Source organism: Hemiscyllium ocellatum, unplaced genomic scaffold (genome assembly GCF_020745735.1).
Source record: "Hemiscyllium ocellatum isolate sHemOce1 unplaced genomic scaffold, sHemOce1.pat.X.cur. scaffold_3574_pat_ctg1, whole genome shotgun sequence".
In the NCBI taxonomy this organism is placed as follows: domain Eukaryota; kingdom Metazoa; phylum Chordata; class Chondrichthyes; order Orectolobiformes; family Hemiscylliidae; genus Hemiscyllium; species Hemiscyllium ocellatum.
In genome coordinates, this window is record NW_026868479.1 from 1 (window position 1) to 24,200 (window position 24,200).

A 24,200-nucleotide genomic window follows, 5' to 3' on the forward strand; every position below is an offset into this window, starting at 1 on the left:
CTCTGTCCCAGGTGCTGAGTAACAGTAACCACCTGTACCTGAAGGCGGTGACCCAGGCTGACGCGGGACAGTACGTCTGCAAGGCCATAGTCCCACAGATTGGGGTCGGGGAGAGGGAGGTCACGCTCCACGTCAATGGTACGCCCCCTTCAGGCTGCGAGCGGGATGGGGGGGGGGGGGGCACCGAGAGATGGAGGGGGGGGGGGAGATTGGAGAGATGGGGGGGGGGGGGCACCGGAGAGATGGAGGGAAGGGGGGATTGGAGAGATGGGGGGGGGGGCACCGGAGAGATGGAGGGAAGGGGGGATTGGAGAGATGGGGGGGGGGGGCACCGAGAGATGGAGGGGGGGGGATTGGAGAGATGGAGGGAAGGGGGGATTGGAGAGATGGAGGGGGGGGGGGATTGGAGAGATGGAGGGAAGGGGGGATTGGAGAGATGGAGGGGGGGGGGGGATTGGAGAGATGGAGGGGGGGGGGGGATTGGAGAGATGGAGGGAAGGGGAGATTGGAGAGATGGGGGGGGGGGGCACCGGAGAGATGGAGGGAAGGGGGGATTGGAGAGATGGGGGGGGGGGGGGGCCACCGAGAGATGGAGGGGGGGGGGAGATTGGAGAGATGGGGGGAAGGGGGGATTGGAGAGCTGGAGGGAAGGGGGGATTGGAGAGATGGAGGGAAGGGTGCGGAGGGAGGGAGGGAGTGAGTGAGGAATGAAGGAGTACTGCACCGAGGGTCTGTAACGTACTGATGGTGTGTCCCTGCCTGCAGGACCCCCTATCATATCCAGCGCGGTGCTACAGTACGCAGCTGAGGGAGCTCCAGGTCGGGTGGAGTGTTACATCGACAGTACGCCCCAGCCTGACCGAATCGTGAGTAACCCCAACACACCCCGTCCCACCAACGGGGAGGGGTTAATCCCCCTCCGATAGGGGGCACAGACTGCCCGGTGTGTGTGAATGGGGAGGGGGTGGGTGAGGGGGTTAATCCCCCTCCGATAGGGGGAACAGACTGCCCGGTGTGTGTACATGGGGAGAGGGTGGGTGAGGGGGTTAATCCCCCTCCGATAGGGGGAACAGACTGCCCGGTGTGTGTGAATGGGGAGGGGGTGGGTGAGGGGGTTAATCCCCCTCCGATAGGGGGAACAGACTGCCCGGTGTGTGTAAATGGGGAGAGGGTGGGTGAGGGGGTTAATCCCCCTCCGATAGGGGGAACAGACTGCCCGGTGTGTGTACATGGGGAGAGGGTGGGTGAGGGGGTTAATCCCCCTCCGATAGGGGGAACAGACTGCCCGGGGTGTGTAAATGCGGATGAGGAGGTGTCGGACACTGAGCTGCTGTCTGTCCCCCAGGCCTGGACTTGGCGGGAGAATGTTCTCGAAGTGGGGACGTTTGAGCGCTACACAGTGGAAAGGACGGGTGGTCCCGAGGGGGTGCGGTCCACCCTGCTGATCAGCAACGTGGCACTGCCCGACTTCGAGACCCCCTACAACTGCACAGCGTGGAACGGGTTCGGATCTGGTACGGCCCTCATCCAACTGCTCAAGGAGGGTAAGTGCGCCCCCTGGGAGGGGTCGGCAGTGGGCGTTAGGTGTGAGGGGAGTGAGGGGGTGGGCATACTACCTGCTGGGGGCAAAACCCTGAGGGACCTTCCCCCCCTCCCGTGGGCTCAGAAAGCGACTGGCGAGAACAACGTTGGCGACAGAGTCGGGTGGGGTTGACGCCTCTCCCTCTCTCGCCCCCATTTCCCACCCTCCCCCCACCCCGAACGCCTCCCGCTGCAGTTCTTCACCCGTCCACCCGCTGGGAGGGGCACTGTCCCCACCTCCCATTGGCCAATCCCCAGCCTGGTCCGCGCCCTGATTGGTGGGTCCCGACAGCCCAGAGCCAATGCGTGAGGCCCCGTCGCTGCCCAGAGACAGCGGGCTTTGTGGGGGGAGGGGAAAGGGGGTTTGATACTCAATGGGGTCTCGGTGTGGTTACCCCACCCCACCCCCTCCCCGTCACCCACCCACCCACCCAGACCGTCCACCCCAGCTGCTCAGGGTTGGGGGGGGGAAGGAGTCACAGACAGAATCCCTCATGATCCCCGAGACCATTCTCATCTGATACTATGCCCCTCCCCTTACTCCCCTCCCCTCACACCTCCCCTCCCCCCCCCCCCCCCCACTCTCCTCCCTCCTCTGCCTCCCCCCTCCCCCCTCTCTCCCTCCCCAACCCCATTTCACCCCCTCGGCCATCCCCTTCCCATCTCCATTTCCCCCCCGTCTCACCTCCCCCTCCTCCTCCCCCTTCCCCCTCCCCCCCCCCTCCCACTTCCCCTCACTCCCCCCTGCCCCATCCCCCTTCCCCCCCTCTCTCCCCCCCCACTCCCCCCTGCCCCCACCCCCCTTCCCCCCCTGCTCCTCCATCCCCCCATCCCCTTCCCCCATCCCCCCCACCCCCCTTCCCCCCCTGCTCCTCCATCCCCCCATCCCCTTCCCCCATCCCCCCACCCCCCTTGCCCCTTCCCCCTTCCCCCCCTTTGCCCCCTCCCCGAGTGACCATCCTCTCTCTCTCTCCCTCCCTCCCTTGCAGAGGTCCTGCCCATTGGGCTGATCATTGGTGTGACGGTCAGCCTTGGGATCTTGCTGACCCTGGCATTAGCCGGCCTTGTCGTCTTCCTGTATCGCCGACGGAAACGCAGTGAGTACCCACTCCTCCCCTCCTCGTGCCCCCGCTCAGGGAACCTCACCACCCCTCACCCACACCCAACCCTCCAACACACCTCAACGCAACCCCCATCCTCACAGAGACTCATGCAGCACAGTGTAGAGGGAGCTTTACTCTGTATCTAACCCTGTGCTGTCCTTGTCCTGGGAGTGTTTGATGAGGGGGACAGTGTAGAGGGAGCTTTACTCTGTATCTAACCCCGTGCTGTCCCTGTCCTGGGAGTGGTTGATGGGGGACAGTGTAGAGGGAGCTTTACTCTGTATCTAACCCCATGCTGTCCTTGTCCTGGGAGTGTTTGATGGGGACAGTGTAGAGGGAGCTTTACTCTGTATCTAACCCCCGTGCTGTCCCTGTCCTGGGAGTGTTGGATGGGGGACAGTGTAGAGGGAGCTTTACTCTGTATCTAACCCCATGCTGTCCTTGTCCTGGGAGTGTTTGATGGAGGAGTGTAGAGGGAGCTTTACTCTCTATCTAACCCCGTGCTGTCCTTGTCCTGGGAGTGTTTGATGGGGACAGTGTAGAGGGAGCTTTACTCTGTATCTAACCCCGTGCTGTCCCTGTCCTGGGAGTGTTTGATGGGGGACAGTGTAGAGGGAGCTTTACTCTGTATCTAACCCCCGTGCTGTCCCTGTCCTGGGAGTGTTTGATGGGGGACTGTGTAGAGGGAGCTTTACTCTGTATCTAACCCCGTGCTGTCCCTGTCCTGGGAGTGTTTGATGGAGGACAGTGTAGAGGGAGCTTTACTCTGTATCTATCCCCGTGCTGGCCCTGTCCTGGGATTGTTTGATGGGGACAGTGTAGAGGGAGCTTTACTCTGTATCTAACCCCATGCTGTCCCTGTCCTGGGAGTGTTTGATGTGGGACAGTGTAGAGGGAGCTTTACACTGTATCTAACCCCGTGCTGTCCCTGTCCTGGGAGTGTTTGATTGGGGAGTGTAGAGGAAGCTTTACACTGTATCTAACCCCGTGCTGTCCCTGTCCTGGGAGTGTTTGATGGGGGACAGTGTAGAGGGAGCTTTACACTTTATCTAACCCCGTGCTGTCCCTGTCCTGGGAGTGTTTGATGGGGGAGTGTAGAGGAAGCTTTACTCTGTATCTAACCCCGTGCTGTCCCTGTCCTGGGAGTGTTTGATGGGGGACAATGTAGAGGGAGCTTTACTCTGTATCTAACCCTGTGCTGTCCCTGTCCTGGGAGTGTTTGATGGGGACAGTGTAGAGGGAGCTTTACTCTGTATCTAACCCCGTGCTGTCCCTGTCCTGGGAGTGTTTGATGGGGGACAATGTAGAGGGAGCTTTACTCTGTATCTAACCCCGTGCTGTCCCTGTCCTGGGAGTGTTTGATGGGGGAGTGTAGAGGGAGCTTTACTCTCTATCTAACCCCGTGCTGTCCTTGTCCTGGGAGTGTTTGATGGGGACAGTGTAGAGGGAGCTTTACTCTGTATCTAACCCCGTGCTGTCCCTGTCCTGGGAGTGTTTGATGGGGGACAGTGTAGAGGGAGCTTTACTCTGTATCTAACCCCGTGCTGTCCCTGTCCTGGGAGTGTTTGATGGGGGACAGTGTAGAGGGAGCTTTACTCTCTATCTATCCCCGTGCTGGCCCTGTCCTGGGTGTATTTGATGGGGACAGTGTAGAGGAAGCTTTACTCTGTATCTAACCCCATGCTGTCCCTGTCCTGGTAGTGTTTGATGGGGGACAGTGTAGAGGGAGCTTTACACTGTATCTAACCCCGTGCTGTCCCTGTCCTGGGAGTGTTTGATGGGGACAGTGTAGAGGAAGTTTTACTCTGTATCTTACCCCGTGCTGTCCCTGTCCTGGGAGTGTTTGATGGAGGAGGGTAGAGGGAGCTTTACTCTGTATCTAACCCCGTGCTGTCCCTGTCCTGGGAGTGTTTGATGGGGGAGTGTAGAGGGAGCTTTACTCTCTATCTAACCCTGTGCTGTCCTTGTCCTGGGAGTGTTTGATGGGGACAGTGTAGAGGGAGCTTTACTCTGTATCTAACCCCGTGCTGTCCCTGTCCTGGGAGTGTTTGATGGGGACAGTGTAGAGGGAGCTTTACTCTGTATCTAACCCCGTGCTGTCCCTGTCCTGGGAGTGTTTGATGGAGGACAGTGTAGAGGGAGCTTTACTCTGTATCTAACCCCGTGCTGTCCCTGTCCTGGGAGTGTTTGATGGAGGACAGTGTAGAGGGAGCTTTACTCTGTATCTAACCCCGTGCTGTCCCTGTCCTGGGAGTGTTTGATGGGGGACAGTGTAGAGGGAGCTTTACTCTGTATCTAACGCTGAGGGTGGGTTACTGTGGGGGGGTGTTACTGTGGGGGTGGGTTATTGTGAGGGTGTGTTACTGTGGGGGTGGGTTACTGTGAGGGTGTGTTACTGTGGGGGTGGGTTACTGTGAGGGTGGGTTACTGTGGGGGTGGGTTACTGTGAGGGAGTGTTACTGTGAGGGTGGGTTACTGTGAGGGTGGGTTACTGTGATGGAGGGTTACTGTGAGGGAGGGTTACTGTGAGGGTGGGTTACTGTGATGGAGGGTTACTGTGAGGGAGGGTTACTGTGATGGAGGGTTAGTGTTACTGTGAGGGTGGGTTAGTGTGGGGGTGGGTTACTGTGAGGGTGGGTTACTGTGAGGGAGGGTTACTGTGATGGAGGGTTAGTGTTACTGTGAGGGTGGGTTACTGTGAGGGTGGGTTACTGTGAGGGAGGGTTACTGTGAGGGAGGGTTACTGTGATGGAGGGTTAGTGTTACTGTGAGGGTGGGTTAGTGTGGGGGTGGGTTAGTGTGGGGGTGGGTTAGCGTGGGGGTGGGTTACTGTGAGGGAGGGTTACTGTGATGGAGGGTTACTGTGGGGGAGGGTTACTGTGATGGAGGGTTAGTGTTACTGTGAGGGTGAGTTACTGTGAGGGTGGGTTACTGTGGGGGTGGGTTACTGTGAGGGTGGGTTACTGTGGGGGTGGGTTACTGTGGGGGTGGGTTACTGTGAGGGAGGGTTACTGTGATGGAGGGTTACTGTGAGGGAGGGTTACTGTGATGGAGGGTTAGTGTTACTGTGAGGGTGGGTTACTGTGAGGGTGGGTTACTGTGAGGGAGGGTTACTGTGAGGGTGGGTTACTGTGAGGGAGGGTTACTGTGATGGAGGGTTAGTGTTACTGTGAGGGTGGGTTACTGTGGGGGTGGGTTACTGTGGGGGTGGGTTACTGTGATGGAGGGTTAGTGTGATGGAGGGTTAGTGTTACTGTGAGGGTGGGTTACTGTGAGGGTGGGTTACTGTGAGGGTGGGTTACTGTGAGGGAGGGTTACTGTGATGGAGGGTTAGTGTTACTGTGAGGGTGGGTTACTGTGGGGGTGGGTTACTGTGGGGGTGGGTTACTGTCCGGGTGGGTTACTGTCCGGGTGTGTCTCTCTGTGTCAGGTCGGAAGGATGTGACCCTGGGGAGGCCTGGTGTGAAAGCGGACCCCAGTAAGGAAGCCCCCTACCTGAGGAAGGAGCTGGAGGAAGATGACTCCAACATGTCGACAGCTACCCGTGTCCTCAAGGCCATGTACTCGGTATGGACCATCCCACCATTACTACCCCAGTGAGCTGGGGCTGGGGAGGCACGTAGAGGGGTGTGTGTGTGTGTGTGTGTGTGTGTGTGTGTGTGGGAGACGGAGAGTGTGTGTGAGAGGGAGAGGGAGAGTGTGTGTGTGTGTGTGTGTGTGTGTGGGAGACGGGGAGTGTGTGTGTGTGTGAGGGAGGGAGACGGGGAGTGTGTGTGTGTGTGTGTGTGTGTGTGTGTGTGTGAGGGAGGGAGCCGGTGTGTGTGTGTGTGTGTGTGTGTGTGTGTGTGTGTGTGTGAGGGAGGGAGCCGGTGTGTGTGTGTGTGTGTGTGTGTGTGTGTGTGTGAACAGTTATTGATCAGACCTGCTCCAGTCTCTGTCCCTCTCTTACGTTCTCGGTCCCACTCTGCGAATCCTCTCCCACAATCGCTTTCATTCTCTCCCTCTATGTCTCTCTCTCTGTTTCCCTCACTCTCTGATTCTCTCACTCTCTCTGATTCCCTCACTCTCTGATTCTCTAACTCCCTCCGATTCTCTCACTCTCTGATTCCCTCACTTTCTCTGATCCCCTCACTCTCTGACTCTCTCACTCCCTGATTCCCTCTCTCTCTCTGATTCTTTCACTCTCTGATTCCCTCACTCTCTGATTCCCTCACTCTCTCTGATTCCCTCACTCTCTGATTCCCTCACTCTCTGATTCTCTCCCTCCCTCCGATTCTCTCACTCTCTGATTCCCTCTCTCTCTCTGATTCCCTCACTCTCTCTGATTCCCTCACTCTCTGATTCCCTCACTCCCTCTGATTCTCTCACTCTCTCTGATTCCCTCACTCTCTCTGATTCCCTCACTCTCTGATTCCCTCTCTCTGATTCCCTCACTCTCTCTGATTCCCTCACTCTCTCTGATTCCCTCACTCCCTGATTCCCTCTCTCTCTCTGATTCCCTCACTCTCTCTGATTCCCTCACTCCCTGATTCCCTCTCTCTCTCTGATTCCCTCACTCTCTGATTCCCTCACTCTCTGATTCCTTCACTCCCTCTGATTCTCTCACTCTCTGATTCCCTCACTCTCTGATTCCCTCACTCCCGCCAATTCTCTCACTCTGTGATTCTCTCACTCCCTCCGATCCCCTCACTCTCTCTGATCCCCTCACTCTCTGATTCCCTCACTCTCTGATTCTCTCACTCTCTGATTCTCTCACTCTCTCTGATTCCCTCACTCTCTCTGATTCCCTCACTCTCTCTGATTCCCTCACTCCCTGATTCCCTCTCTCTCTGATTCCCTCACTCTCTCTGATTCCCTCACTCCCTGATTCCCTCTCTCTCTCTGATTCCCTCACTCTCTGATTCCCTCACTCCCTGATTCCCTCTCTCTCTGATTCCCTCACTCTCTGATTCCCTCACTCCCGCCAATTCTCTCACTCTGTGATTCTCTCACTCCCTCCGATCCCCTCACTCTCTCTGATCCCCTCACTCTCTGATTCCCTCACTCTCTGATTCTCTCACTCTCTGGTTCTCTCACTCTCTCTGATTCCCTCACTCTCTCTGATTCCCTCACTCTCTGATTCCCTCACTCCCTCTGATTCCCTCACTCTCTGATTCCCTCACTCTCTGATTCCCTCACTCCCTGATTCGCTCACTCTCTGATTCTCTCACTCTCTCTGATTCCCTCACTCTCTCTGATTCTCTCATTCTCTCTGATTCCCTCACTCTCTGATTCCCTCACTCCCTCTGATTCCCTCACTCTCTGATTCCCTCACTCTCTGATTCCCTCACTCTCTGATTCTCTCACTCTCTGATTCCCTCTCTCTCTGATTCTCTCACTCCCTGATTCCCTCACTCTCTGATTCTCTCACTCTCTGATTCCCTCACTCTTTCTGATTCCCTCACTCTCTGATTCCCTCACTCTCTGATTCCCTCACCCTCTCTGATCCCCTCACTCCCTGATTCCCTCACTCTCTGATTCTCTCACTCTCTCTGATTCCCTCACTCTCTCTCATTCCCACTCTCTCTGATTCCCTCACTCCCTGATTCCCTCTCTCTCTGATTCTCTACCTCCCTCTGATGCCCTCACTCTCTGATTCCCTCACTCTCTGATTCCCTCACTCCCTCTGATTCTCTCACTCCCTCTGATTCCCTCACTCTCTGATTCCCTCACTCCCTGATTCCCTCACTCTCTGATTCCCTCACTCTCTCTGATTTCCTCACTCTCTGATTTCCTCACTCCCTGATTCCCTCACTCTCTCTGATTCCCTCACTCTCTCTGATTTCCTCACTCTCTGATTCTCTCACTCTCTGATTCACTCTCTCTGATTCCCTCACTCTCTCTGATTTCCTCACTCTGATTTCCTCACTCCCTGATTCCCTCACTCTCTCTGATTCCCTCACTCTCTCTGATTTCCTCACTCTCTGATTCTCTCACTCTCTGATTCCCTCACTCTCTCTGATTCTCTCACTCTCTCTGATTCTCTCACTCTCTGACTCCCTCACTCCCTCTGATCCCCTCACTCTCTGATTCCCTCGCTCTCTCTGATTCCCTCACTCTCTCTGATCCCCCCACTCTCTGATTCCCTCACTCTCTCTGATTCCCTCACTCTCTGATCCCCTCACTCTCTCTGTCTCCCTCACTCTCTCTGATTTCCTCACTCTCTGATTCTCTCACTCTCTGATTCTCTCACTCTCTCTGATTCCCTCACTCTCTCTGATTTCCTCACTCTCTGATTTCCTCACTCCCTGATTCCCTCACTCTCTCTGATTCCCTCACTCTCTCTGATTTCCTCACTTTCTGATTCTCTCACTCTCTGATTCCCTCACTCTCTGATTTCCTCACTCTCTCTGATTCTCTCACTCTCTGATTCCCTCACTCCCTCTGATCCCCTCACTCTCTGATTCCCTCACTCTCTGATTCCCTCTCACTCTCTGATTCTCTCACTCTCTCTGATTCCCTCACTCTCTGATTCCCTCACTCTCTGATTCCCTCTCACTCTCTGATTCTCTCACTCTATCTGATTCCCTCAATCTCTCTGATTCCCTCACTCCCTCTGATTCCCTCACTCCCTCTGATCCCCTCACTCTCTGATTCCCTCACTCTCTCTGATTCCCTCACTCTCTCTGATCCCCCCACTCTCTGATTCCCTCACTCTCTCTGATTCTCTCACTCTCTCTGATTTCCTCACTCTCTCTGATCCCCCCACTCTCTGATTCCCTCACTCTCTCTGATCCCCCCACTCTCTGATTCCCTCACTCTCTCTGATTCTCTCACTCTCTCTGATTCCCTCACTCTCTCTGATCCCCCCACTCTCTGATTCCCTCACTCCCTCTGATTCTCTCACTCTCTCTGATTTCCTCTCTCTCTGATTCCCTCACTCTCTCTGATCCCCCCACTCTCTGATTCCCTCACTCTCTCTGATTCCCCCACTCTCTGATTCCCTCACTCCCTCTGATTCTCTCACTCTCTCTGATTTCCTCTCTCTCTGATTCCCTCACTCTCTGATTCCCTCACTCTCTGATTCCCTCACTCCCTCTGATGCCCTCACTTCCTCTGATTCCCTCAATCTCTGATTCCCTCACTCTCTGAATCCCGCTCACTCTCTGATTCCCTCACTCCCTCCTCTCTCTGATTCTCTCACTCTCTGATTCCCTCTGATTCCCTCACTCTCTGATTCCCTCACTCCCTGATTCCCTCACTCTCTGATTCCCTCGCTCTCTCTGATTCCCTCACTCTCTCTGATTCTCTCACTCTCTGACTCCCTCACTCCCTCTGATCCCCTCACTCTCTGATTCCCTCGCTCTCTCTGATTCCCTCACTCTCTCTGATCCCCCCACTCTCTGATTCCCTCACTCTCTCTGATTCCCTCACTCTCTGATCCCCTCACTCTCTCTGTCTCCCTCACTCTCTCTGATTCCCTCACTCTCTGATTCCCTCACTCTCTCTGATTTCCTCACTCTCTGATTTCCTCACTCCCTGATTCCCTCACTCTCTCTGATTCCCTCACTCTCTCTGATTTCCTCACTTTCTGATTCTCTCAGTCTCTGATTCCCTCACTCTCTGATTTCCTCACTCTCTCTGATTCTCTCACTCTCTGATTCCCTCACTCCCTCTGATCCCCTCACTCTCTGATTCCCTCACTCTCTGATTCCCTCTCACTCTCTGATTCTCTCACTCTCTCTGATTCCCTCACTCTCTGATTCCCTCACTCTCTGATTCCCTCTCACTCTCTGATTCTCTCACTCTCTCTGATTCCCTCAATCTCTCTGATTCCCTCACTCCCTCTGATTCCCTCACTCCCTCTGATCCCCTCACTCTCTGATTCCCTCACTCTCTCTGATTCCCTCACTCTCTCTGATCCCCCCACTCTCTGATTCCCTCACTCTCTCTGATTCTCTCACTCTCTCTGATTTCCTCACTCTCTCTGATCCCCCCACTCTCTGATTCCCTCACTCTCTGATTCCCTCACTCCCTCTGATTCTCTCACTCTCTCTGATTTCCTCTCTCTCTGATTCCCTCACTCTCTCTGATCCCCCCACTCTCTGATTCCCTCACTCTCTCTGATTCCCCCACTCTCTGATTCCCTCACTCCCTCTGATTCTCTCACTCTCTCTGATTTCCTCTCTCTCTGATTCCCTCACTCTCTGATTCCCTCACTCTCTGATTCCCTCACTCCCTCTGATGCCCTCACTTCCTCTGATTCCCTCAATCTCTGATTCCCTCACTCTCTGAATCCCGCTCACTCTCTGATTCCCTCACTCCCTCTGATTCTCTCACTCCCTCTGATTCCCTCACTCTCTGATTCCCTCACTCCCTGATTCCCTCACTCTCTGATTCCCTCACTCTCTCTGATTTCCTCACTCTCTGATTTCCTCACTCCCTGATTCCCTCACTCTCTCTGATTCCCTCACTCTCTCTGATTTCCTCACTCTCTGATTCTCTCACTCTCTGATTCTCTCACTCTCTCTGATTCCCTCACTCTCTCTGATTCTCTCACTCTCTCTGATTCTCTCACTCTCTGACTCCCTCACTCCCTCTGATTCCCTCACTCTCTCTGATTCCCTCACTCCCTCTGATTTCCTCACTCTCTGATTCTCTCACTCTCTGATTCTCTCACTCTCTGATTCTCTCACTCTCTCTGATTCCCTCACTCTCTCTGATTTCCTCACTCTCTGATTCTCTCACTCTCTGATTCTCTCACTCTCTCTGATTCCCTCACTCTCTCTGATTCTCTCACTCTCTCTGATTCTCTCACTCTCTGACTCCCTCACTCCCTCTGATTCCCTCACTCCCTCTGATTCCCTCACTCCCTCTGATCCCCTCACTCTCTGATTCCCTCACTCTCTCTGATTCCCTCACTCTCTCTGATCCCCCCACTCTCTGATTCCCTCACTCTCTCTGATTCCCTCACTCTCTGATCCCCTCACTCTCTCTGTTTCCCTCACTCTCTGATTCCCTCTCCCTCTCTGATTCCCTCACTCCCTCTGATTCTCTCACTCTCTCTGATTTCCTCTCTCTCTGATTCCCTCACTCTCTCTGATTCCCTCACTCTCTCTGATTTCCTCACTCTCTGAATCCCTCTCACTCTCTGATTCCCTCACTCCCTCTGATTCTCTCACTCTCTGATTCCCTCACTCTCTGAATCCCTCTCACTCTCTGATTCTCTCACTCTCTCTGATTCCCTCACTCTCTGATTCCCTCACTCTCTGATTCCCTCACTCTCTGATTCCCTCTCACTCTCTGACCCCTCTCTCTCTCTGATCCCCTCACTCTCTGATTCCCTCACTCTCTGATTCCCTCTCACTCTCTGATTCTCTCACTCTCTCTGATTCCCTCACTCTCTGATTCCCTCACTCTCTGATTCCCTCTCACTCTCTGATTCTCTCACTCTCTCTGATTCCCTCACTCTCTGATTCCCTCACTCTCTGATTCCCTCTCACTCTCTGATTCTCTCACTCTCTCTGATTCCCTCAATCTCTCTGATTCCCTCACTCCCTCTGATTCTGTCACTCTCTCTGATTCCCTCACTCTCTGATTCCCTCACTCTCTGATTCCCTCTCACTCTCTGATTCTCTCACTCTCTCTGATTCTCTCTGATTCTCTCACTCTGATTCCCTCACTCTCTGATTCCCTCACTCTCTGATTCTCTCACTCTCTGATTCCCTCTCTCTCTGATTCTCTCACTCCCTGATTCCCTCACTCTCTGATTCTCTCACTCTCTGATTCCCTCACTCTTTCTGATTCCCTCACTCTCTGATTCCCTCACTCTCTGATTCCCTCACCCTCTCTGATCCCCTCACTCCCTGATTCCCTCACTCTCTGATTCTCTCACTCTCTCTGATTCTCTCACTCTCTCTGATTCTCTCACTCTGATTCCCTCACTCTCTGATTCCCTCACTCTCTGATTCTCTCACTCTCTGATTCCCTCTCTCTCTGATTCTCTCACTCCCTGATTCCCTCACTCTCTGATTCTCTCACTCTCTGATTCCCTCACTCTCTGATTCTCTCACTCTCTCTGATTCCCTCACTCTCTCTGATTCCCTCTCTCTCTGATTCCCTCACTCCCTGATTCCCTCTCTCTCTGATTCTCTAACTCCCTCTGATGCCCTCACTCTCTGATTCCCTCACTCTCTGATTCCCTCACTCCCTCTGATGCCCTCACTTCCTCTGATTCCCTCACTCTCTGATTCCCTCACTCTCTGAATCCCGCTCACTCTCTGATTCCCTCACTCTCTCTGATTTCCTCACTCTCTGATTTCCTCACTCCCTGATTCCCTCACTCTCTCTGATTCCCTCACTCTCTCTGATTCCCTTACTCTCTGATTCTCTCACTCTCTGATTCCCTCACTCTCTCTGATTTCCTCACTCTCTGATTCCCTCACTCTCTGATTCCCTCACTCCCTGATTCCCTCACTCTCTGATTCCCTCACTCTCTCTGATTTCCTCACTCTCTGATTTCCTCACTCCCTGATTCCCTCACTCTCTCTGATTCCCTCACTCTCTCTGATTTCCTCACTCTCTGATTCTCTCACTCTCTGATTCTCTCACTCTCTCTGATTCCCTCACTCTCTCTGATTTCCTCACTCTCTGATTTCCTCACTCCCTGATTCCCTCACTCTCTCTGATTCCCTCACTCTCTCTGATTTCCTCACTCTCTGATTCTCTCACTCTCTATGATTCCCTCACTCTCTCTGATTCTCTCACTCTCTCTGATTCCCTCACTCTCTGATTCCCTCACTCCCTCTGATTCCCTCACTCCCTCTGATCCCCTCACTCTCTGATTCCCTCACTCTCTCTGATTCCCTCACTCTCTCTGATCCCCCCACTCTCTGATTCCCTCACTCTCTCTGATTCCCTCACTCTCTGATCCCCTCACTCTCTCTGTTTCCCTCACTCTCTCTGATTTCCTCACTCTCTGATTCTCTCACTCTCTGATTCTCTCACTCTCTCTGATTCCCTCACTCTCTCTGATTTCCTCACTCTCTGATTTCCTCACTCCCTGATTCCCTCACTCTCTCTGTTTCCCTCACTCTCTCTGATTCTCTCACTCTCTCTGATTCTCTCACTCTCTGACTCCCTCACTCTCTGATTCCCTCACTCTCTCTGATTCCCTCACTCTCTGAATCCCTCTCACTCTCTGATTCCCTCACTCTCTGATTCCCTCACTCTCTGATTCCCTCACTCCCTCTGATTCCCTCACTCTCTCTGATTTCCTCACTCTCTGACTCTCTCACTCTCTGATTCTCTCACTCTCTGACTCCCTCACTCTCTGATTCCCTCACTCTCTGATTCCCTCACTCTCTCTGATTCCCTCACTCTCTGATTCCCTCACTCTCTCTGATTCCCTCACTCTCTGATCCCCTCACTCTCTCTGTTTCCCTCACTCTCTGATTCCCTCACTCTCTGATTCCCTCTCCCTCTCTGATTCCCTCACTCCCTCTGATTCTCTCACTCTCTGACTCCCTCACTCTCTGAATCCCTCTCACTCTCTGATTCCCTCACTCCCTCTGATTCTCTCACTCTCTGATTCCCTCACTCTCTGAATCCCTCTCACTCTCTGATTCTCTCACTCTCTCTGATTCCCTCACTCTCTGATTCCCTCACTCTCTGATTCCCTCACTCTCTGATTCCCTCTCACTCTCTGACCCCTCTCTCTCTCAGATCCCCTCACTCTCTGATTCCCTCACTCTCTGATTCCCTCACTCTCTGATTCCCTCTCACTCTCTATTCGCTCTCTCTCTCTGATTCCCTCACTCTCTGATTCCCTCACTCTCTGAATCCCTCTCACTCTCTGATTCTCTCACTGTCTCTGATTCCCTCACTCTCTGATTCCCTCACTCTCTGATTCCCTCACTCTCTGATTCCCTCTCACTCTCTGATTCTCTCACTCTCTCTGATTCCCTCAATCTCTCTGATTCCCTCACTCCCTCTCATTCTGTCACTCTCTCTGATTCCCTCACTCTCTGATTCCCTCTCACTCTCTGATTCTCTCACTCTCTCTGATTCTCTCACTCTCTCTGATTCCCTCACTCCCTCTGATTCTGTCACTCTCTCTGATTCCCTCACTCTCTGATTCCCTCTCCCTCTGATTCCCTCACTCTCTGATTCCCTCACTCTCTGATTCCCTCACTCCCTGATTCCCTCACTCTCTGATTCTCTCACTCTCTGAATCCCTCTCACTCTCTGATTCCCTCACTCTCTGATTCTCTCACTCTCTCTGATTCTGTCACTCTCTCTGATTCCCTCACTCCCTCTGATTCCCTCACTCTCTGAATCCCTCTCACTCTCTGATTCCCTCACTCTCTGATTCTCTCACTCTCTCTGATTCTCTCACTCTCTGATTCTCTCACTCTCTCTGATTCTCTCACTCTCTGATTCCCTCACTCTCTCTGATTCCCTCACTCTCTGATTCCCTCACTCTCTGATTCTCTCACTCTCTCTGATTCCCTCACTCTCTGATTCCCTCACTCTCTGATTCTCTCACTCTCTCTGATTACCTCACTCTCTCTGATTCTCTCACTCTCTGATTCCCTCACTCTCTCTGATTCCCTCACTCCCTCTGTTTCCCTCACTCTCTCTGATTCCCTTACTCTCTCTGATTCCCTCACTCTCTAATTCCCTCACTCTCTGACTCTCTCACTCTCTGATTCTCTCACTCTCTGATTCCCTCACTCCCTCTGATTCTCTCACTCTCTCTGATTCCCTCACTCTCTCTGATTCCCTCACTCTCTAATTCCCTCACTCTCTGACTCTTTCACTCTCTGATTCTCTCACTCTCTGATTCCCTCACTCCCTGATTCCCTCACTCCCTCTGATTCTCTCACTCTCTCTGATTCCCTCACTCTCTGATTCCCTCACTCCCTGATTCCCTCTCTCTCTCTGATTCCCTCACTCTCTCTGATTCCCTCACTCCCTCTGATTCCCTCACTCTCTCTGATTCCCTCACTCTCTGATTCCCTCACTCCCTGATTCCCTCTCTCTCTCTGATTCTCTCACTCCCTCTGATTCCCTCACTCCCTCTGATTCCCTCACTCTCTCTGATTCCCTCACTCCCTCTGATTCCCTCACTCTCTGATTCCCTCACTCCCTCTGATTCCCTCACTCTCTGAATCCCTCTCACTCTCTGATTCCCTCACTCTCTGATTCTCTCACTCTCTCTGATTCTCTCACTTTCTGATTCTCTCACTCTCTGATTCTCTCACTCTCTCTGATTCTCTCACTCTCTGATTCCCTCACTCTCTCTGATTCCCTCACTCTCTCTGATTCCCTCACTCTCTGATTCCCTCACTCTCTGATTCTCTCACTCTCTCTGATTCCCTCACTCTCTCTGGTTCCCTTACTCTCTCTGATTCCCTCACTCTCTGATTCTCTCACTCTCTCTGATTCCCTCACTCTCTCTGATTCCCTCACTCTCTCTGATTCTCTCACTCTCTGATTCCCTCACTCTCTCTGATTCCCTCACTCTCTCTGATCCCCCCACTCTCTGATTCCCTCACTCTCTCTGATTCCCTCACTCTCTCTGTTTCCCTCACTCTCTGATTCCCTCACTCTCTGATTCCCTCTCCCTCTCTGATTCCCTCACTCCCTCTGATTCTCTCACTCTCTCTGATTTCCTCTCTCTGATCCCCTCACTCTCTGAATCCCTCACTCCATCTGATTCTCTCACTCTCTCTGATCCCCTCACTCTCTGATTCCCTCACTCTCTGATTCCCTCACTCTCTCTGATTCCCTCACTCTCTGAATCCCTCTCACTCTCTGATTCCCTCACTCTCTGATTCCCTCACTCTCTCTGATTCCCTTACTCTCTCTGATTCCCTCACTCTCTGATTCTCTCACTCTCTCTGATTCCCTCGCTCTCTCTGATTCCCTCACTCTCTGATTCTCTCACTCTCCGAATCCCGCTCACTCTCTGATCCCCTCACTCTCTGATTCCCTCACTCTCTGATTCCCTCACTCTCTCTGATTCCCTCACTCTCTGATTCCCTCACTCCCTCTGATTCCCTCACTCCCTCTGATCCCCTCACTCTCTGATTCCCTCACTCTCTCTGATTCCCTCACTCTCTCTTATCCCCCCACTCTCTGATTCCCTCACTCTCTCTGATTCCCTCACTCTCTGATCCCCTCACTCTCTCTGTTTCCCTCACTCTCTCTGATTTCCTCACTCTCTGATTCTCTCACTCTCTGATTCCCTCACTCTCTCTGATTTCCTCACTCTCTGATTTCCTCACTCTCTGATTCCCTCACTCTCTCTGATTCCCTCACTCTCTCTGATCCCCCCACTCTCTGATTCCCTCACTCTCTCTGATTCCCTCACTCTCTCTGTTTCCCTCACTCTCTGATTCCCTCACTCTCTGATTCCCTCTCCCTCTCTGATTCCCTCACTCCCTCTGATTCTCTCACTCTCTCTGATTTCCTCTCTCTCTGATTCCCTCACTCTCTCTGATTCCCTCACTCTCTCTGATTCCCTCTCTCTCTGATTCCCTCACTCCCTGATTCCCTCTCTCTCTGATTCTCTAACTCCCTCTGATGCCCTCACTCTCTGATTCCCTCACTCTCTGATTCCCTCACTCCCTCTGATGCCCTCACTTCCTCTGATTCCCTCACTCTCTGATTCCCTCACTCTCTGAATCCCGCTCACTCTCTGATTCCCTCACTCCCTCTGATTCTCTCACTCCCTCTGATTCCCTCACTCTCTGATTCCCTCACTCCCTGATTCCCTCACTCTCTGATTCCCTCACTCTCTCTGATTTCCTCACTCTCTGATTTCCTCACTCCCTGATTCCCTCACTCTCTCTGATTCCCTCACTCTCTCTGATTCCCTTACTCTCTGATTCTCTCACTCTCTGATTCCCTCACTCTCTCTGATTTCCTCACTCTCTGATTCTCTCACTCTCTGATTCTCTCACTCTCTCTGATTCCCTCACTCTCTCTGATTCTCTCACTCTCTCTGATTCTCTCACTCTCTGATTCTCTCACTCTCTGACTCCCTCACTCCCTCTGATTCCCTCACTCTCTGATTCCCTCACTCTGATTCCCTCACTCCCTCTGATTCCCTCACTCTCTCTGATTTCCTCACTCTCTGACTCTCTCACTCTCTGATTCTCTCACTCTCTGACTCCCTCACTCTCTGATTCCCTCACTCTCTGATTCCCTCACTCTCTCTGATTCCCTCACTCCCTGATTCCCTCACTCTCTCTGATTCCCTCACTCCCTCTGATTCCCTCACTCTCTCTGATTCCCTCACTCTCTGATTCCCTCACTCCCTGATTCCCTCTCTCTCTCTGATTCTCTCACTCCCTCTGATTCCCTCACTCTCTGATTCCCTCACTCCCTGATTCCCTCTCTCTCTCTGATTCCCTCACTCCCTCTGATTCCCTCACTCTCTGATTCTCTCACTCTCTCTGATTCCCTCACTCTCTGATTCCCTCACTCTCTGATTCTCTCACTCTCTCTGATTCCCTCATTCTCTGATTCCCTCACTCTCTGATTCTCTCACTCTCTCTGATTCCCTCATTCTCTGATTCCCTCACTCTCTGATTCCCTCACTCTCTGATTCTCTCACTCTCTCTGATTCCCTCATTCTCTGATTCCCTCACTCTCTGATTCCCTCACTCTCTGATTCTCTCACTCTCTCTGATTCCCTCACTCTCTCTGATTCCCTTACTCTCTCTGATTCCCTCACTCTCTGATTCTCTCACTCTCTCTGATTCCCTCACTCTCTCTGATTCCCTCACTCTCTCTGATTCTCTCACTCTCTGAATCCCGCTCACTCTCTGATCCCCTCACTCTCTGATTCCCTCACTCTCTGATTCCCTCACTCTCTCTGATCCCCTCACTCTCTGATTCCCTCACTCTCTGATTCCCTCACTCTCTCTGATTCCCTCACTCTCTGAATCCCTCTCACTCTCTGATTCCCTCACTCTCTGATTCCCTCACTCTCTGATTCCCTCACTCCCTCTGATCCCCTCACTCTCTGAATCCCTCACTCCCTCTGATTCTCTCACTCTCTCTGATCCCCTCACTCTCTGATTCCCTCACTCTCTGATTCCCTCACTCTCTCTGATTCCCTCACTCTCTGAATCCCTCTCACTCTCTGATTCCCTCACTCTCTGATTCCCTCACTCTCTGATTCCCTCACTCTCTCTGATTCCCTTACTCTCTCTGATTCCCTCACTCTCTGATTCTCTCACTCTCTCTGATTCCCTCACTCTCTCTGATTCCCTCACTCTCTGATTCTCTCACTCTCCGAATCCCGCTCACTCTCTGATCCCCTCACTCTCTGATTCCCTCACTCTCTGATTCCCTCACTCTCTCTGATTCCCTCACTCTCTGATTCCCTCACTCCCTCTGATTCCCTCACTCCCTCTGATCCCCTCACTCTCTGATTCCCTCACTCTCTCTGATTCCCTCACTCTCTCTTATCCCCCCACTCTCTGATTCCCTCACTCTCTCTGATTCCCTCACTCTCTGATCCCCTCACTCTCTCTGTTTCCCTCACTCTCTCTGATTTCCTCACTCTCTGATTCTCTCACTCTCTGATTCTCTCACTCTCTCTGATTCCCTCACTCTCTCTGATTTCCTCACTCTCTGATTTCCTCACTCCCTGATTCCCTCACTCTCTCTGTTTCCCTCACTCTCTCTGATTTCCTCACTCTCTGATTCTCTCACTCTCTGATTCCCTCACTCTCTCTGATTTCCTCACTCTCTGATTTCCTCACTCTCTGATTCCCTCACTCTCTCTGATTCCCTCACTCTCTCTGATCCCCCCACTCTCTGATTCCCTCACTCTCTCTGATTCCCTCACTCTCTCTGTTTCCCTCACTCTCTGATTCCCTCACTCTCTCTGATTCCCTCTCCCTCTCTGATTCCCTTACTCCCTCTGATTCTCTCACTCTCTCTGATTTCCTCTCTCTCTGATTCCCTCACTCTCTCTGATTCCCTCACTCTCTCTGATTCCCTCTCTCTCTGATTCCCTCACTCCCTGATTCCCTCTCTCTCTGATTCTCTAACTCCCTCTGATGCCCTCACTCTCTGATTCCCTCACTCTCTGATTCCCTCACTCCCTCTGATGCCCTCACTTCCTCTGATTCCCTCACTCTCTGATTCCCTCACTCTCTCTGATTCCCTCACTCTCTGAATCCCTCTCACTCTCTGATTCCCTCACTCTCTGATTCCCTCACTCTCTCTGATTCCCTTACTCTCTCTGATTCCCTCACTCTCTGATTCTCTCACTCTCTCTGATTCCCTCGCTCTCTCTGATTCCCTCACTCTCTGATTCTCTCACTCTCCGAATCCCGCTCACTCTCTGATCCCCTCACTCTCTGATTCCCTCACTCTCTGATTCCCTCACTCTCTCTGATTCCCTCACTCTCTGATTCCCTCACTCCCTCTGATTCCCTCACTCCCTCTGATCCCCTCACTCTCTGATTCCCTCACTCTCTCTGATTCCCTCACTCTCTCTTATCCCCCCACTCTCTGATTCCCTCACTCTCTCTGATTCCCTCACTCTCTGATCCCCTCACTCTCTCTGTTTCCCTCACTCTCTCTGATTTCCTCACTCTCTGATTCTCTCACTCTCTGATTCCCTCACTCTCTCTGATTTCCTCACTCTCTGATTTCCTCACTCTCTGATTCCCTCACTCTCTCTGATTCCCTCACTCTCTCTGATCCCCCCACTCTCTGATTCCCTCACTCTCTCTGATTCCCTCACTCTCTCTGTTTCCCTCACTCTCTGATTCCCTCACTCTCTGATTCCCTCTCCCTCTCTGATTCCCTCACTCCCTCTGATTCTCTCACTCTCTCTGATTTCCTCTCTCTCTGATTCCCTCACTCTCTCTGATTCCCTCACTCTCTCTGATTCCCTCTCTCTCTGATTCCCTCACTCCCTGATTCCCTCTCTCTCTGATTCTCTAACTCCCTCTGATGCCCTCACTCTCTGATTCCCTCACTCTCTGATTCCCTCACTCCCTCTGATGCCCTCACTTCCTCTGATTCCCTCACTCTCTGATTCCCTCACTCTCTGAATCCCGCTCACTCTCTGATTCCCTCACTCCCTCTGATTCTCTCACTCCCTCTGATTCCCTCACTCTCTGATTCCCTCACTCCCTGATTCCCTCACTCTCTGATTCCCTCACTCTCTCTGATTTCCTCACTCTCTGATTTCCTCACTCCCTGATTCCCTCACTCTCTCTGATTCCCTCACTCTCTCTGATTCCCTTACTCTCTGATTCTCTCACTCTCTGATTCCCTCACTCTCTCTGATTTCCTCACTCTCTGATTCTCTCACTCTCTGATTCTCTCACTCTCTCTGATTCCCTCACTCTCTCTGATTCTCTCACTCTCTCTGATTCTCTCACTCTCTGACTCCCTCACTCTCTGATTCTCTCACTCTCTGACTCCCTCACTCCCTCTGATTCCCTCACTCTCTGATTCCCTCACTCTCTGATTCCCTCACTCCCTCTGATTCCCTCACTCTCTCTGATTTCCTCACTCTCTGACTCTCTCACTCTCTGATTCTCTCACTCTCTGACTCGCTCACTCTCTGATTCCCTCACTCTCTGATTCCCTCACTCTCTCTGATTCCCTCACTCCCTGATTCCCTCACTCTCTCTGATTCCCTCACTCCCTCTGATTCCCTCACTCTCTCTGATTCCCTCACTCTCTGATTCCCTCACTCCCTGATTCCCTCTCTCTCTCTGATTCTCTCACTCCCTCTGATTCCCTCACTCTCTGATTCCCTCACTCCCTGATTCCCTCTCTCTCTCTGATTCCCTCACTCCCTCTGATTCCCTCACTCTCTGATTCTCTCACTCTCTCTGATTCCCTCACTCTCTGATTCCCTCACTCTCTGATTCTCTCACTCTCTCTGATTCCCTCATTCTCTGATTCCCTCACTCTCTGATTCCCTCACTCTCTGATTCTCTCACTCTCTCTGATTCCCTCACTCTCTCTGATTCCCTTACTCTCTCTGATTCCCTCACTCTCTGATTCTCTCACTCTCTCTGATTCCCTCACTCTCTCTGATTCCCTCACTCTCTCTGATTCTCTCACTCTCTGAATCCCGCTCACTCTCTGATCCCCTCACTCTCTGATTCCCTCACTCTCTGATTCCCTCACTCTCTCTGATCCCCTCACTCTCTGATTCCCTCACTCTCTGATTCCCTCACTCTCTCTGATTCCCTCACTCTCTGAATCCCTCTCACTCTCTGATTCCCTCACTCTCTGATTCCCTCACTCTCTGATTCCCTCACTCCCTCTGATCCCCTCACTCTCTGAATCCCTCACTCCCTCTGAGTCTCTCACTCTCTCTGATCCCCTCACTCTCTGATTCCCTCACTCTCTGATTCCCTCACTCTCTCTGATTCCCTCACTCTCTGAATCCCTCTCTCTCTCTGATTCCCTCACTCTCTGATTCCCTCACTCTCTGATTCCCTCACTCTCTCTGATTCCCTTACTCTCTCTGATTCCCTCACTCTCTGATTCTCTCACTCTCTCTGATTCCCTCACTCTCTCTGATTCCCTCACTCTCTGATTCTCTCACTCTCCGAATCCCGCTCACTCTCTGATCCCCTCACTCTCTGATTCCCTCACTCTCTGATTCCCTCACTCTCTCTGATTCCCTCACTCTCTGATTCCCTCACTCCCTCTGATTCCCTCACTCCCTCTGATCCCCTCACTCTCTGATTCCCTCACTCTCTCTGATTCCCTCACTCTCTCTTATCCCCCCACTCTCTGATTCCCTCACTCTCTCTGATTCCCTCACTCTCTGATTCCCTCACTCTCTCTGTTTCCCTCACTCTCTCTGATTTCCTCACTCTCTGATTCTCTCACTCTCTGATTCCCTCACTCTCTCTGATTCCCTCACTCTCTGATTTCCTCACTCTCTGATTCCCTCACTCTCTCTGATTCCCTCACTCTCTCTGATCCCCCCACTCTCTGATTCCCTCACTCTCTCTGATTCCCTCACTCTCTCTGTTTCCCTCACTCTCTGATTCCCTCACTCTCTCTGATTCCCTCTCCCTCTCTGATTCCCTTACTCCCTCTGATTCTCTCACTCTCTCTGATTTCCTCTCTCTCTGATTCCCTCACTCTCTCTGATTCCCTCACTCTCTCTGATTCCCTCTCTCTCTGATTCCCTCACTCCCTGATTCCCTCTCTCTCTGATTCTCTAACTCCCTCTGATGCCCTCACTCTCTGATTCCCTCACTCTCTGATTCCCTCACTCCCTCTGATGCCCTCACTTCCTCTGATTCCCTCACTCTCTGATTCCCTCACTCTCTGAATCCCGCTCACTCTCTGATTCCCTCACTCCCTCTGATTCTCTCACTCCCTCTGATTCCCTCACTCTCTGATTCCCTCACTCCCTGATTCCCTCACTCTCTGATTCCCTCACTCTCTCTGATTTCCTCACTCTCTGATTACCTCACTCCCTGATTCCCTCACTCTCTCTGATTCCCTCACTCTCTCTGATTCCCTTACTCTCTGATTCTCTCACTCTCTGATTCCCTCACTCTCTCTGATTTCCTCACTCTCTGATTCTCTCACTCTCTGATTCTCTCACTCTCTCTGATTCCCTCACTCTCTCTGATTCTCTCACTCTCTCTGATTCTCTCACTCTCGGACTCCCTCACTCTCTGATTCTCTCACTCTCTGACTCCCTCACTCCCTCTGATTCCCTCACTCTCTGATTCCCTCACTCTCTGATTCCCTCACTCCCTCTGATTCCCTCACTCTCTCTGATTTCCTCACTCTCTGACTCTCTCACTCTCTGATTCTCTCACTCTCTGACTCCCTCACTCTCTGATTCCCTCACTCTCTGATTCCCTCACTCTCTCTGATTCCCTCACTCTCTGATCCCCTCACTCTCTCTGTTTCCCTCACTCTCTGATTCCCTCACTCTCTGATTCCCTCTCCCTCTCTGATTCCCTCACTCCCTCTGATTCTCTCACTCTCTCTGATGTCCTCTCTCTCTGATTCCCTCACTCTCTCTGATTCCCTCACTCCCTCTGATTCTCTCACTCTCTGACTCCCTCACTCTCTGAATCCCTCTCACTCTCTGATTCCCTCACTCCCTCTGATTCTCTCACTCTCTGATTCCCTCACTCTCTGAATCCCTCTCACTCTCTGATTCTCTCACTCTCTCTGATTCCCTCACTCTCTGATTCCCTCACTCTCTGATTCCCTCTCACTCTCTGACCCCTCTCTCTCTCTGATCCCCTCACTCTCTGATTCCCTCTCACTCTCTGATTCTCTCACTCTCTCTGATTCTCTCACTCTCTGACTCCCTCACTCTCTGATTCCCTCACTCTCTGATTCCCTCACTCTCTCTGATTCCCTCACTCTCTGATCCCCTCACTCTCTCTGTTTCCCTCACTCTCTGATTCCCTCACTCTCTGATTCCCTCTCCCTCTCTGATTCCCTCACTCCCTCTGATTCTCTCACTCTCTCTGATGTCCTCTCTCTCTGATTCCCTCA

General features: G+C 52.5%; 1 protein-coding gene across 1 annotated transcript in view; it reads left to right on the top strand.

The window, feature by feature from the left end:
* Nucleotides 1-5: 5 nt before the first annotated feature.
* LOC132813255 (kin of IRRE-like protein 1) overlaps nt 6-24,200 on the top strand; it is a gene marked incomplete at its 5' end in the record, with an annotated part of 37,680 nt that continues 13,485 nt past the window's right edge. The window contains 5 exons of the mRNA XM_060823114.1: nt 6-138; nt 766-866; nt 1,346-1,544; nt 2,571-2,678; nt 6,115-6,251. Coding sequence (XP_060679097.1) covers nt 6-138; nt 766-866; nt 1,346-1,544; nt 2,571-2,678; nt 6,115-6,251 — 678 coding nt within the window. The remainder of the gene's footprint in view (nt 139-765; nt 867-1,345; nt 1,545-2,570; nt 2,679-6,114; nt 6,252-24,200) is intronic.